At 43.9% G+C, this 15,510-nt stretch overlaps 1 protein-coding gene across 4 annotated transcripts in view; it reads right to left on the minus strand.

Moving 5' to 3' along the window:
- POC5 (POC5 centriolar protein) overlaps positions 1 to 15,093 on the minus strand; it is a 37,005-nt gene extending 21,912 nt beyond the window's left edge. For 2 of the 4 annotated variants that reach the window (XM_015420406.1, XM_015420379.1), the window contains exons 1-3: positions 15,050 to 15,093; positions 9,654 to 9,754; positions 3,140 to 3,242 (exon numbers count right to left, since the gene is read on the minus strand). In XM_015420406.1, the coding sequence (XP_015275892.1) occupies positions 3,140 to 3,242; positions 9,654 to 9,737 (187 nt within the window). In that variant the 5' untranslated portion in view covers positions 9,738 to 9,754; positions 15,050 to 15,093. Of the gene's footprint in view, positions 1 to 3,139; positions 3,243 to 9,653; positions 9,755 to 10,929; positions 10,952 to 14,796; positions 14,826 to 15,049 lie in introns of those variants that run through there. The other 2 variants (XM_015420389.1, XM_015420398.1) reach the window with 2 other exon arrangements.
- Between the last annotated feature and the right edge of the window lie 417 nt (positions 15,094 to 15,510).

Raw genomic sequence — 15,510 nt, forward strand, 5'->3', positions numbered from 1 at the left:
CCCCCCCCTCCTGCCCCCCCCCCCTCCAGGGTCCTTTTGTGGCAGGGCACCCTGCCGATGCCCTCACATGCTGCCGGTTCCTGGGGCTGCGCAGGGAAGGGGGGCAAGGGGTGGCACTCGAGAGTGTGAGAGCTGCAGCACTTGGCTCTGCCTGGCCCAGCAGGCGGGGGAGGGAGGAGAAGCCGAGGAGGAAGGGAGGAAAGGAAACAGAGGCCCATCGCGGTGCCCCCGTGTGCTCAATGAAGCCCGACTACCCAGCCGCCCAGGAAGGAGGAAGCCCCTGGCTGGCACTCGACTAGGTGGCCCCTGCCAGGCCCATGCGCTGCGCCCCCTTGCACACAGCCCACCTCATGCGCTCACTGGACATGGCTGGACGCCTCGGCAGGGCGGCAATGGAGCAGAGCAGGGCTTTTGATGAGGGGGGAATGGGGCGGGGTGGCAGGCCACTGCAGCACCCTTCTATGTTCACACCCATAGGCAACGGCCTTACCTCGCTTTCATGCACTGGCTGGGGGTGGGGAAGCAAAGAGAGAAGGGGTTTAAAGTTTAAACCCCTTCTCTCTGGAGTCGCCTTGAAGAACCGGCGCAATCTCTCCATTCTATTCTATAGGGCCTTAGAATACAATGGAGAGATCGCACCGCTCCTGCGGCGTGACTCTTGACTGAAGGAGCTGGGGGCGGGGAGCTGGGGGCGGGGCTTTGCTGCGGCATGACTCTTGACTGAAGGAGTGCAGGGGCTGCCACCGGGGATGCCACCGGGGATGCTGGAGCAATGCTCCGGCATGCTCCAGCCCCAAACGACCCCTGACTACTACTACTATTATTAGAACCTGTACCCCACCGTTCCACCTCTACAAGGGCCACCAAGGTAGCTAACACTTTAAAACATACACAATAAAATGATATTTTAAAACCATTCAAATCAACCCCCCTCCCAAACACATATTAAAACAATTAAAAACAGAGTTCGAATACATACAAAACATGAAAATACTGATTAAGAAGGAGGGATCATGGAAGAAATACTAAATGAAACAAAAAAAAATCTACACCAACTGGCAGAAACATAAGGGGACAGACGAATCTTCCTGGGGATAACGTTTCAGAGCTTTGGCACCATGACGAAGAAGGCCCATCCCTTTATTGCCATTTGCCTAAACTCAGACGGCAGGGGCACCCAAAGCAGGGCCTCCGTAGATTACTGTAGTCGATGGGAAGATCATAAGGGAATAGGCAGTCCTGCAGCTATATCGGCCCCAAACCATATAGGGCTTTGAAGGTCAACACCACCTTGTACTGGGCCCAGAAACAAATTGGGGCCCTGTGTAGATGGGCCAGCTGGCCAGTGGCGGACAGGAGTCTGCGAAATCGGGGGATCCCCAGTTCCCACCTGGGGGCTAGTTAAGAAGAACCAAAATACAGCCGTGATATTATTACTCAGTGTAACATTGTATAGTCTATTATACTGTTTACCAAACACATTCATATAAACATAAACGTTCAAAGGTTATAATGGATAAATATTCTAAATTAATAACGCACATTCATATAAACATAAACGTTCAAAGATTATAATGGATAAATGTTTTAAATTAATAAAGTCCTTGTGCTAAAGTTCAGTTCTAATTATTTTCTTATCCTTGTGTATATTTAGTCAAAGCGTAGCAACTGTCAAGGCTTCCAGTGGGCCAGCTAAAGATCCCGGTTTCCATCCTTTCTCAAGGTAAACCTGGCACAGCCCCTCAGTAAACCAAAGGCTACCTGGACTCTTAACACTTGAGAGCAACCATGTCAACTGCCTGGTTTATTTCCTCATTCCAACCAAGGCATCAGTTGGAGCACCATCCACATCAACAGAAAAATCCCCTCCTCTACCACTGCACAGTCTTGGTATCCCCAAAAGTCTAAACTCAAGCAGGGAGTAATCTGTCTATGACAAAGGAACTGTTGTCAATTCCTCCACCTTCAGATCACATTTCTCCTGCCAGAACAAACTACCAGATCAAGAGTGTGACCTGCATAAAGTGGAGGATCGGTTATTACCTGAGACAGCCCCATGGTTATTATGGAGGCCATGAAATCCTGAGTAATTCCTGACAAGACAGCCTTGGCATGAATGCGAAAGTCCCCCGGGACAACTAGCCTAGGGATCCTCAACACCACCCCTAAGACTTTTGCTATTGTGAGTCCTTTGGGAACAAAAAACATTTGCATGAGGAAAAGTTCTGTAAAAAATCCTCTGAACCCTTAGGCTACAGCAGGATAAAAACCTAATAAATATACTAAAGCTAATAGTTGAATCCTGTTTTCCACTTAAATTTTCTAATTTTGTATTCAGCAAACTAACCTCTAGGCAACTTGGAACCCCAGAATTGCACAGAAACTATAGGCATGTTTCAGTTTCTGAATGTCTAGAAAGATTGAAGGTCTTAAAATGAATTACAATTCTTTTCACATTTCAAAAGCAAGCATTCATGCAAGCGTTATTTTTAGAAATCCTCCAGGCAAAGTTGCTAACTAAACAATGACTAAAGTAAATTATTGAATATCTTTTACTCTCTTACACAAACACAACACAAGACAATACATTTAGAAATGTAAAGACCAGACATGAGAAAACGTATGCGTAATTTACTCTGATTAAGGAATGGGCAAAAATATAACAAATAAAATATAGCAGATACAAAGTGACAAACTAATCTGTGCTGTGAAATATCGCTGAAGTAAAGCTTATTATAAATTAATATACCTCCTCACATTAGTTGTCATGGCTATGGAAAAGCAGGAAATATTTAAAAATAGGATCAGTGAAGACGAGGCAATCTGTTGCTCGTTGGCACAACACAATGTAATCCTCAAGAGTTTTATGAGGCAGACTGCCTCTTCCAAATTGCATTCTGGCTAAACACAAGGGCATACACTAAGGTATAACTACAGTGATTCACTCACGTGAACAGTGTCCCGGGAAGTCCATTCTCTCAAACAAGAATACAAGAGGGGTCTTCCCATTTTCTGTTCAATGGTAAAGCACCATTCCTGCACTAGCTTCTCCCATTTTGGCTACCTCTAACTTGGGCTTCCTTCCTTTCATAAAAACTGACCCACATACCTTAACAGACATACAGTTCTTACACATTACCTGGAGTCTTCAGACGAACGTCTACATGATCGGACTGCCGCAATACACTTGGTTCAAACTTTGGTGTCACTACAGCATAACGAAGTAGCTCTTCATATTCATCCTATCACAAAAGCAAAGCTATAAAAATCTGTTGCCAAGTCAAGCCACAGAACAAAAAAAAAGTGGGGTTTTTTTGTAATTTTTAAATATGATATAGGTGCTTTTTTAAACTCCCAAGAGCATTTATATTTCATGTTTCAGAAAAAGTTTAGTTTTTGCATCCTAATGACGTTTCAGCATTTACCAGAAATGGGCAGAACTTGACTGTGCTCACACAAACCATTTGTCCTGCATTGCCCCCATGCTCTTCTCCCTTCCCTCTCAGCTAGCTCCAGAGCGACTGAGCATTCTGGGCACCACTTTTTTTGCTCTGTAGTGACCTGTGGTTATTTCCATTCTCCTCAGCCAAGCAAAGGCCAAGGTGTGAATCTGGAATATGGTACTGGAGTTGGAGCAGAGAACAGGAAGAGAGAGACAGTATGATGGAGCAGTGCAAGAGGAGAGCGTATGTCAGAGAGTCTGAAGCTGACTCTTTATTATCTGTCACTGCGGAGGAAGAAAACAACAGCTGCTTAAAGACAAAGCATCAGAAGCAAGTACTCAGGTGCAGTGGCACAATTGTGTTGAAGTATTAATAAAACTGGACATTTTGTTCTATTTCACTAGTACACACAATTTGTGATTACGAGAGCCAGTGTAGCATATCAGTTAGGGTGTCACATTAGGTTGGGGAGACCTTGTACAAATTCCCACCCAGCCATGAAGCTCTTTGACTGACCTCTCTGTCTCTCTCTTCCCCTTCATTTACCATATCTCACAGAATTGCTTTAAAGATAAATAGAAGGATGAACCACATATACTGCCCTGGCCATTGTGGTAGAAAGGCAAGGGGAAAATTAAATAGAGATAAACAGATTCCTCCCCCTCCATTTTGTGACTGGCTCCATTTAATCAACCTTAGATCTCTATGGAGAAGTTGACTGACCCCAATGACATTTTGCAGTTGGAAACCCATTGTGTGTCCTTGATGTCTACAAGGTGATGAATAGCTTCCTTAGTTTTTAAATGTTTTCCCCTGGAAGATGGATTTTGGCAACAGGAGAAACCAGTCTGGAGGAAGACATCTGAACTCTACTGAGAATCCCAATTTAATTGTGTCCTGTACCCATTGGTCTGTGCTGGACAATTTCCATGGAAGGCGAAAGTGGACCAATCTTCCTCATGCTCTTTTTTCTTTTGTTGGGGCTTATTCCTTTTATTTCAATTGAAGGGTTGAGGTTGACTGATTTTAGGTTGGTAATACCTCTGTCTACTTTCTTGCCTATTCCTAAACCAGGTAGGCTGGCATTGGTCATTGCTGAAACACGGCAGGATGTGTTGCTTTTGAAAAGAATGTGAATGGTTCTGCCTCCTATGTTGCCTAAAGTGGGCCCTTGGCACGGCCTTCTTGTTATCCTTGGTTTTCACCAAGGTGTCTTTTAAGTTATCTCCAAAATGTTTGTTGCCCTGGAACAAAGGACGCTAAGACTACTTTAGAATGGCAGATGACCTGCCATGCCCGAAGCCACAAATCTTTTTACGCAGGGATACAACGGTGTCTAGGGTGGCATTAGCCATGAAGATGGCAGCCTTAAGAAGCCTATTAGCTCCTTTCCTTGCCTTGTTAGTCTCCTCACAGATCAGCTGCAGCAGTGTCCTTGCCCAAATGATGGAAACTCTGGCAAACAGTGATGATGTGGCAAAACTTCTGACAGCGTAATCTGATTTATAGTCTAGTAGGTCACGTAGGGATCCTTCCTCGCCCTTGGTAACCAAGCCCCCAGACAGGAGGGCTATAACTGGGGTATCTACAAGCAGAACCTGTAAAATATCTATAGTATGATCTGGTAAGGAGTAAAACTGTTTGCCAGATTCAGATTCTGTTTAGTGGAAAGCAGATGAGACCATTTCTGTTTCAGTTGAGTTTCAAAAAATTCTGGGAAGGACACCACCCATTCCACTCCTGGTAGCCTCATTCCATTTGGGTTTAAATTTCAGGATTTCGCTCTTCTTCCCAGGTTCTGGGGCTTCTGAGAGATCTAGTGCTGCTACAGCCTTGGCTAATAGATTTTGATAATAATCCTGGTTGAAGAGGTATTTGGTTTGTCCTGAGACCACTATATCTTCTTCAGACACCTTTCCTTCTTCCTTGCCAGAAGAGTTATCTGATTCTCTCCACCAAGGCTTATCAAAAGGAACACGTGGCCCTGTTGGAAGAGTGAAATCTATGTAAGCGGCGGTGGGGTGGTCAATGTCCTTGAGGCCTTCTCTTACAGGGACTTAAATTTAGCTAGGTTTGGGGAGGGGGGAATCCAGAAAAGGGTGCTTGGGGAATAGGAGAGGCATCTCTACCTTGTTCTGCAATGATTGATATGCATGCTGAGGTCCCCCGACTGCTCCACTGTGACCTCCAGTACTGAGCTTGTGCAGCTGACATTTTTGCTGGTTCACAGAGTTCTCATACCAAAATCAGCATCCACCAAACAGGCCTCCTCTGAGGAATGGTCATGTTGTGTGGCTTGATTTTTCTCACAGCTTCTGCTATTCCATAGCTGGTCACTCTGCCCAAGGTCTTCTTCGCCTCCTTGACTGCGCTGGAGAGTAGTCGCTCCCTCCTGATTTAGGGAAAAGGGGGTTTCCATCCTTTTTGGAAATGAAGCAATCAGAGGCTTTAATGAAACACTCTGAGGTCTCCATTGCCTCAGCCGCACTGTCCGCAGAAGGGGGTGAGGAAGGAAAGAGAGGCAAGAGAGAATGAAAATTTTCTGCCAAAGCTGTAGGAACCTTTTTAAGCAGCTCCTACCAAAAGCTTGCTCACCGTGACAAGATAAAAAATGAACTGAGGAGAGGGGTGACTCCCACTCAAGAGACAGGAAGTCTGGAAGGTTTTTAGTCCTGCTTCCTTGATCGATGGATGAGATTCATCCATATCAAGGTGCATTCCCCCACAGAGCAAGAAAACAGTAATCCTCCTCTTTTGGCCCTATTGGATTTCAGCAACTTTTTACATGGTAGAACACTCAGGCTGAAATTCTAAAGATATTTTCCTGTGAGTAAGTCACATTGAGTAAGATGGCACACTTTCTTTTGCAGATAACATCAAGCTTTTCTTTTACAAATCATGTTAAGACCTTACCAGTGAATTGGGGCCCTCTGTACTAATTGAGAAACAGGTCCACATTGCTAAAAGTGACTGTATCAATTATATCTTGCTCACTTTTAAAATTTAGATTATGTGGTCACATTGATCCAAGCTACATGTCAATTTTAAGGCACCTATTTGTTCCATGTCCAATCCCAATAGCATACATGCCCTTGAATCTAACAAGAGAGAATGAGATCTCCTAGGAAAAGTGTACCTCTTTAGAGCAACACTTGTTTCTGATTTTCCATTAAAGCACTAAGTCAAGACTCAAGAGCTTCAAATGATGCTGAGTAGACTCATCTATTAGCTTAAAACAACTGAAGTTGCACACTAATACCACACCATCTGCAATGCTAAACAAGTCAATAACTCAGCCACTCTATAATCTGAAACTGGATTAGTTATCATAAACAAGTAAATCCAACTGAAGTTGCACACTAATACCACACCTTCTGCAATGCTAAACAAGTCTACTCAGCCACTCTATAATCTGAAACTGGATTAGTTATCATAAACAAGTAAATCTTTACCTATGCATCCATAATTCCTTCAATGAATGATTTCTTCCCCATTCAGACAAAAACTCATGTAAATATGGCACTCTACCTTCTCCTATCCCCTACTCTAACTCCTTCACTGTCTCCTGGTGGCCACACAACATTGGATGCCATTTAGGAATGATACAGCAAATGCTACCCAAACTTCTTCCCGTCACAATATCTGTTCACATACAGATTTTTTTTTTAACCTGGGGTGGGTTAATGCCCCCTTTAAAAACTGTCCATAGTTTCCTGCAAATTCAGGTATTACCAGAGGTTTCATGTTGGAGGGTCTCCAAATCTTTATGACAGGATATCATTTTGTCTCCAAATCATTATTACAGGATAGTACCACAAATGTCAGACATCCTTCACTTTTTCTCTACTCTGCCCAAATACTGAAGAGACTATCTTGTGGAAATACGGTCTCACTTTTTCTCCCTTAATCACAAGTTCTTCTAGATGTAATTTACATGCCAAGACAAGAAAGATAGTACTTCTGAATTGCTTTAGGCTTCCAAGCATCATCCCTTAACATTTATTTAGATATGATGGACAGATTTCAGCCCGCATGAACTATCCTTAAAGCACACACACAAACACACACACACACAAAACAGTACCATGCATGCAGAGATGCTTGAGCAAGCATGCATGACCATCTGATGCATGAGCAAGTATGGCAAAAGGCTGAAGCAGGCATTCTCAGAACTCTAGACTCACATGTTTCTTCAGAAGAATCACATTCGTCTCATTAGAGCTCATTTCCAACATACATCTTTCTATTTTTAAATTTTGATAGGAATAGACTTAAAATTATGCCATTTATAGTACAATTCTAAACCTGATCTTTCAGTAGGTTATGATATAGAAGGTACATATATTCAGAGAGACACTAGTGCTCTATTTTGTTAAATTGAATGCTGGGAAAAACTGAAAACATAATTTCTTCCTTATGTTTCAACAAATGACCACTAATGTTTGACCTCAAATGCCTCCAAGCTTTTGGGAAATGCAAAGTTTATCAAAATATCTTTACAAAATCTAATGGATTTAGAAGTCAGTTGGAAACAAAACAAAGCAACAGGCTCAGTTTTTTTTTTACCTATTTGATGACTGACAAGGAAGACGTATTTATTTATTTATGTGAGAAGTAGCATCACCCCTTGATTAACATAGCCTGTTTTCTGCTTGGTTCTATTACAACTATATCTTAATTTTTTATTTTTTATTTTAAAAATGCAAAATACATAAAAGCATGCATAAGCATAGAAAACTGTGCACTTGAATCATATTATGATTACCCACTGGAGCCAATAAACATTCCATCCCTTAACAAAATATGTTTAAAATATCATATGCTAATGAGAATTCAATCTACCAATCATTATGAACCTTACCTCCTTCACATCTTTTTATACTGGCCTCAATCTGTTTAAGAACCAAGCACCATAGTTTATCAACTCTTAACTCTAGCACTGAGAGCTTGAGAGCTTTAATTCTACATCTTTGTTTCTTAAGAAGGAACACTGTGGGCTGATTAAGCTTTAGGAGGCAGCAGGTGTCCATTACAGCTTCATCTTCTCCCCTCAATGCTAAGAACACAAACTTAGTTTAGAAAAATTTCTCCTACCACAAAGGGATGAAATACCTTTGCTGAGGCTGGATACAGCTTTACTCCATGAAGGTATGGGAACATATATCTGCACTTTGAAAGAGAATTCAAGATCTACCGAAGGGTCAGCTATCATAAATTTTCCAAATTTTCTGCCATGAAACAAAAGCATCCGCATATGAAAGCCCTCATTTCACTACATAAGTGACCAGGGGGGAGGGGCTTTCTGCCCCTTTCCTCTGGTTCCATATGCCCTAAAAAGGACACACATAGCTAGAAAAAGGTGTGAAATCCTCTCTCAACTGCTATTTTATAAGAACATAACAGAAGCCAATGTTGGATCAGACCAATGGCCCATCCAGTCCAAAACTCTGTCACACAGTGCCCAAAAATACCAGGTGCCATCAGGAGGTCCACCAGTGGAGCCAGGACACTAGAAGCCCTCCCACTGTTGCCCCCTCCCCAAGCACCAAGAATACAGAGCATCACTTGTCCCAGGCTGAGAGTTCCTATCGATACCTTGTGGCTAATAGACACCAATGGACCTCTGCTCCATATGTTTAACCAGTTCCCTCTTGAAGCCACCCATGCTTGTAGCTGCCTTCACCTCCTGTGGCAGTTAATTCCATGTGTTAATCACTCTTTAGGTGAAGAAGTACTTCCTTTTATCCGTTCTAACCCGACAGCTCAGCAATTTCATTAAGTGTCCACAAGTTCTTGTATTGTGAGAAAGGGAGGAAAGTACTTCTTTCTCTACCTGCTCTATCCCATGCGTAACTTTATAAACCTCGATCATGTCACCCCTCAGTCATCATTTCTCCAAGCTACTGTCAGCTATGCTGCCATGGTGGTTGGGGAGTTCATGCTGTGTCTTGGTAATTGCTATTGCATTCCTATCTGATTCTATTCTATTCTAAAGTCAATGCTAAACTTCTAAACTGAGAAGTCTCTTACTACATCTGCCTGCAAAAATGAAATTATACACAATGTCTTTTCCTCTTATATTTTGTGGTTCTTTCTATTATTTTCTAGATCCACAACTTAATGAACATTATAGGGCCATATAAGACCTATAAAAAGATGCACTATCACAAAATACTGTATGTGTTTTAACAGAGGCTATTTCTAGCCTACCTGAAGGTCTGAAGAAACAGAACTGCCTCGGTCGGAGTCTTTTGGAAAAACAGGGCTTGTGCTTCTTTCCTCAGATGATGACATTCTGCATTAACGCAGTCCTATAAAAAATTCCAGAAGGTAAACTTAGGTTTCTGTCTAAGCCCAGTTCTTGTGACTGCCCCAAAATTTCCTCTAGTGCTACATACTGCTACAGAATATTCTTAAGCAGCCCAAATTTTTCAGTGAACAACTGCAGTTCAGTATGGGACCCACATACCTGCCGGACCACTCCTCCTGCTATTCCCTATCATGACACTTTCACACATCTGAGGAAAGCCTTCTGAAGGTGCCACCTTACAAATGCACAAAACCAGCAACTACTTATCCGTGTGCTTTCTCTCTCGTGGCTCCAACTTTGTGGGAATGATCTGCCCAAAGAGGTCAGAAAGACCACTACAATTCTATTGTTCCACAGATGTGCAAGTCTGAAATGTTCAGAAGGGCATTTTTATGAAGAGATTAGAACTCTAGCTAATTGGAACAACTCAGGAGAACTGCACATGCAACAAGATTGTAGCGCATTCTAGGTATTAGTCTACTTTTACTGCACTGTCTTCTACCCTTGTAATTCTACTTACTACATGGTTTATAGCCTACCCTGCCCTAGGCAGACTGTTGTTCACGTTGTCTTTTAAATCTGTACTACTGCATTGTTCACCCCAACCTGGATAGCCAGGCTAGCCCAATCTCGTCAGATCTCAAAAGTTAACCAGGGTTGCCCCTGACGAGCACTTGGCCTCCAAGGAATACCAGGGACGTGACATGGAGGCAGGGAATGGCAAACCACTTCTGAACATCTCTTGCCTTGAAACCTTTAGGGGGTTGCCATAAGGCAGCTGTGACTTGGCGGCAACCTCCCCCCCCCCCGCATTGTTCATTGGATGTTTTATGCTGTAGGACAGGGGGCAACCAAAGTCACTCAGGAGTCACATGTGGCTCTTTCACACATATTGTGTGGCTCTTGGCCAGGCAGCTGGGGAAATGAAGGGGAGGCACGCCTCCCCAATCGGTCTTCCCTTCCCCAGCCAGTGTTCCCCTCCCTGGGTAGGCTTGGGGGGGGCAGCAGAGAAAGAAAGCTTTAGCTTTAAATGTGTTTTCAAAGCCACCCCACCCCCACTCCCACCCGGCCAGCCGGCTTGGAGAAGTCATTTGTCTCTTTAAATCCTTGAACTACTGCTCAGCCCTGGTCTACATCAACAGAAGTATAGTATCAACAGAAGTATAGTGTCTTTACCTCATTTGTCTCTTTAAATCCTTGAGCTACTGCTCAACCCTGGAGGTGGTGGGCTCTCCTTCTTTGGAGGTTTTTGAACAGAGGCTAGATGGCCATCTGACAACAATGTGGACTCTGTGAACTTAGGCAGGTAATGAGAGGGAGGGCAGGAAGGGTTGCTTCAGTGCTTAGTTCTTGTGGCCCTTTCTTACACGCCCAGGGAAATGCTGATTGCCACTTTGGGGCCAGGAAGCAATTTTTCTCCAGGCTGGTTTGGCCATGGATCCTGGAGACTTTTGGTCATCTTCTGAGCGTGGAACAGCGGTCACTGCAGGTGTGGAGGGGGAGGTATTTGTGAGTTTCCTGCATTGTGCAGGGGGTTGGACTAGATGACCCTGGAGGTACCTTCCAACTCTACGATTCTATGAAATCCCTACTCCAAGCCAAGTCACTGGTGTAGGGGTGTGGGGTTTTTTTTTTTGGAGAACACATTTAAAGTTAAAGTTGCTTTCATTCCACCTCTCCCTCCCTCCCCATTTTTTTGCTTTTTCCCACCCACCCCCTCTCTTTCTCTCTCTTTTCCCCCTTTCCCTCCCCCATTTATTTGCTTTCTTTGTTTCTGTTTCTCTCTTTCTCTTTCTTTCTTTGCAACTCTTTCATTCTTTCCACCTTTCCCTCCCTTCCCTCCTTCCTCTTCCCTCCCTCCCAATCTATTTTCTTTTTTGTTTCTTCTTTCTTTCTCTCTCTCTCCCTTCCTTCCTCCCACCCCCCATCTGTTTGCTTTCTTTGTTTCTCTCTGTCTGTCTCTCTCTTTCCCCCTTCCTTCCTCCCCCATCTATTTGCTTTCTTTCCACCTTTCTTTCTTTTTCTTTCTTTCTCCTTTTCTTCCTTCCCCCTCCCTCCTCCTATCTATTTGCTTTCTTTGTTTTTCACACTCTCCCTTTCTTTCCACCTCTCTCTCTTTCTCTCACTCTTGGATAAATAAATATAATTAGCAAACAAATAAATATCATTGGGCAAATAAATATCATTATCAATATCTTGTTTTACCCCTTTTGTTTTTATTTTTGGCAGTCTCATTTAATGTTAATAAAAATCAAATCTGCATATTTTCCAATAAAGACATGTGTGTGATATTTGTTCATGTCTTGTGGCTCTCACACACCTGACATTTATTCTATGTGGCTCTTACGTTAAGCAAGTTTGGCCACCCCTGCTGTAGGAGTACATTGCCCTTATTTGGTAACCCACCTTGAGTCTCAGTGAGAAAGGTGGGCTATAAATAAAGCAAATATATATTGTTGGTACATTAACTAAGCTAAGAAGCAGAGTATTAAGCTGCTCTTCATACTATTTTGATATTTAATTAAGTCATTTCTATCCTGACTTTTGATAAAAAATAAGATTTCCAAGGTAGAATGAACACAACAAGAGTTGCCTTTTGGCCTGTACCAGAGAGCTGTGTTGGAGTAAACCAATGTGACAGCCAGTGATAGTTCACAGGTTTTCTTTCGTCTCTTAGGTCCCTATCTCAGGGACCTTAAAAAGCTCCTTAGGCTGCGGTCACCTATTGATTAGGAATGAATAGTCCAAGCTGTCTTGTTTTGTTCTACCATGCAATCTGATTTTATATTCAGAAATCCCACATTTTCCAATGAGATTTAAAGTAAGCGTATGCAGAATTTCCTTTGTCATATACCAAAAAATCAAGTGTTTTTTCTTATAAAAGGTCAATAATTCAGAATACAATTATGATAATTCTCATGGGTGAAGCAGAAAAGCTTATTACTTTATGGGATTTATAAAATGTATAATCCACTTTGACCTGGATATAATGCAGCTTAATGCAGCACACACACACTGTTTCATGAGAACATAAAAAACCACTTATTAAGCACCTTAGTGCCTGCACACCATGTCATATACGTGAATGGAAGGCACCACATTAAGCTGCATGGAATGGAATACTGCTTCAGACCAACATGGCTACCCACGTTAATAATCCTGTATGGGAGCGCAATATAGTCATCCCCACATTTCATACCGGGGGCTGAACCTGAGAGGCAGTGGCTTGTCTAAAGCAATCCAGTCAGCTCATAGGTAAAGAAAGGATGTAGCAAGAGACTCCTCAGTTTAGAAGTTTAGCATTTACTACAGAATAGGTGGCATGAGCAATCTCACTAGTACAGAGATGGGAAGAAATACAAGAATGACTAGCAGTCTTGGGAAAGGTAGGGGACTTTAAGCAACTGAGTCAACACACCAAAGCCATTTATCTTTGGGAGCATAAACATAAAACTGATGTTTTAAAAATATAACCAGAGGGATGTACTGTAATTTACATGGCAGACAATGGGCTCTTCCCGCATTCTGATTGTGTGTTCCTATTGCTTCAGGGTTCCCCCCCCCCCAATGTGTTTTACTCTCTCTAGTAGTCCAAGAAGGAGTAAAACACATGTGGGGTGGGGACGGACCCAAAGCAATACAGACAAATGAGTGACAAAAAAGTATTTATTTATATTTAGATTTGTATCGCGCCCTACCCCTGAGGCTCAGGGCGGATAACAAGGGCACAATGTGCCAAAATTAAAACAATAAAAACAGATAATATAAAACAGTAAAATACAATAACAAAATTAGACACAAGATGGGTAGATCTTAAACCTAACAGTAGCTTTACCAAAATCTATCATCCACTTCATGCAGGGGCACCTCGCCCCCCAAAGGGACCAGATAGTCGTGGTGATGGGTGCATAGGTGGCAATGGTGGAGTACTAGTGGCGGCAGAAGAGCTCCATCTTGCAGGCCCTGCGGAACTGAGAAAGATCTCGCAGGGCCTGGATCTCCTCCGGGAGCTCCTTCCACCAGGTAGGAGCTGCCACCAAAAATGCCCTGGCTCTGGTCACCACAAATTTAACATCCCTGGGGCCTGGAATTTCCAGGAGATGACAACTCCCCGACCGTAGTGCCCTTGGAGGAACATATGGAGAAAGGCGGTCCCTCAGGTAGGCTGGACCCTGGCCATAAAGGGCTTTAAAGGTAAGAACCAGCACTTTGAAGCGAATCCGGTACGCTATTGGCAGCCAGTGCAGCGCTTTCAGCACAGGCTGAATGTGGTCTCTCCTAGAGAGACCCATCAACAACCTGGCTGCAGCATTCTGCACTAGCTGCAGCCTCCGGATTTGCGACTAAGGCAGCCCCATGTAGAGAGCATTACAGTAGTCTAACCTTGAGGTAACCGTCACATGGATCATCGTGGCCAGGTCCTCACAGCTAAGGTAGGGGACCAGCTGCCGAGCCAGCCAAAGATGATAAAAGGCCGCCCTGGCAGTGGCTGCCACCTGGGCCTCCATCGTTAAAGAGGAGTCCGGGCGCACACCCAAACTCCCAAACTCTGATGCTGGTACCAAAAAAAATGAGAATGCGGAAGAGCCCAACAATGTGTGTAGTGGACAGAGTGCCGAACCAGGATCTGTGAGTGGTTTACATCACCACTCTGCCATAGAAGCTTGTTTGGGTGACCTTGGACCAGCCTAATTTACCTGTGACAATAATGTGGAGAAGGCCAGCACAATGCACACTTCCCTGATGTATGTACAGGCAATAGCAGTGCAAGAGGCAGATTAGGGATTACTGTGCAACAGGATTACAGGATTGACAAACACACCCATACATGACACATTAGTGTAGGTATTGCGAATCTGGTTTGCTTGCTGCCCTTATCCTCAAACCAAAAGCAATCGTTCCCTCCACCAGCCCTGCCTCTAGTAATTTCTCAGGCACTATCTTGTGACTAGCTAGAGATAAACGAAACACCGGCCGCGCAAAACAATAATTAGCAGGACTCCAAGCACCACGAGCCAACTGCATCAGCAAGAGTGCAATTACTTAGGAGAACGCTGGAGTGCATCGATGAGAACGGGAAAGAAGCCCCCACCTAAGTGGCAGGCACGGAGCTGGGGCGGAATCCTGCGAGCGTCAACAGGTTGCGTGCTACCCAGGAACCAACAAGAAGGGCAAAACACGCCTCCCCAGAGGCTGTCCTTCGGCAACCAGCTTCTTTAGCCTTCTCCTCACCCGCAAACAACTAAAAAGATACCCCCACCTTGGAAGCGGCTGCAGCTCCTCACTTTAAACTCACCGTCTGCCTCAGCAAAAGAAACCCTGACAGTTTCAAACCGCCAGTGCCGAAATAAAAAGACTGCTGCGATTGGTCCTGCTCCTTTTGTTAAACACTCGCTGACAGGACAATCGATCCCAGTTGTTTAACGACCAATCCGCACTCCGGTCAATCATTCAGAGGCGGGACTTAGAGGATGACGAACCCCAATGGAAAGCCTGGAAATTCTCAGAGTTGAGGTAAGAGTTTTGTAGAAGTGAAACGAGCCGGGGTTCTGACGTAAGAGCCTGGACTCGGTTCCGCGTGCTGATTGGTCGGTTGATGTTAGCCCGGGCCTGAGAGGCGGGTAGCTAAAAGGCAGTTAAGGCGAGGCCTCAAGATTAATTGTTGGGGTTGCTATGTAGGAGAAGTGAGCGTCTGCCACTGTAGGAAAAAGACGGAGTCTTCGCTTTCATTGTCTCAAATCTGATTTAGGCTTATTA

This window comes from Gekko japonicus, unplaced genomic scaffold, assembly GCF_001447785.1.
Source record: "Gekko japonicus isolate JY-2015 unplaced genomic scaffold, Gekko_japonicus_V1.1 scaffold412, whole genome shotgun sequence".
NCBI lineage: Eukaryota > Metazoa > Chordata > Lepidosauria > Squamata > Gekkonidae > Gekko > Gekko japonicus.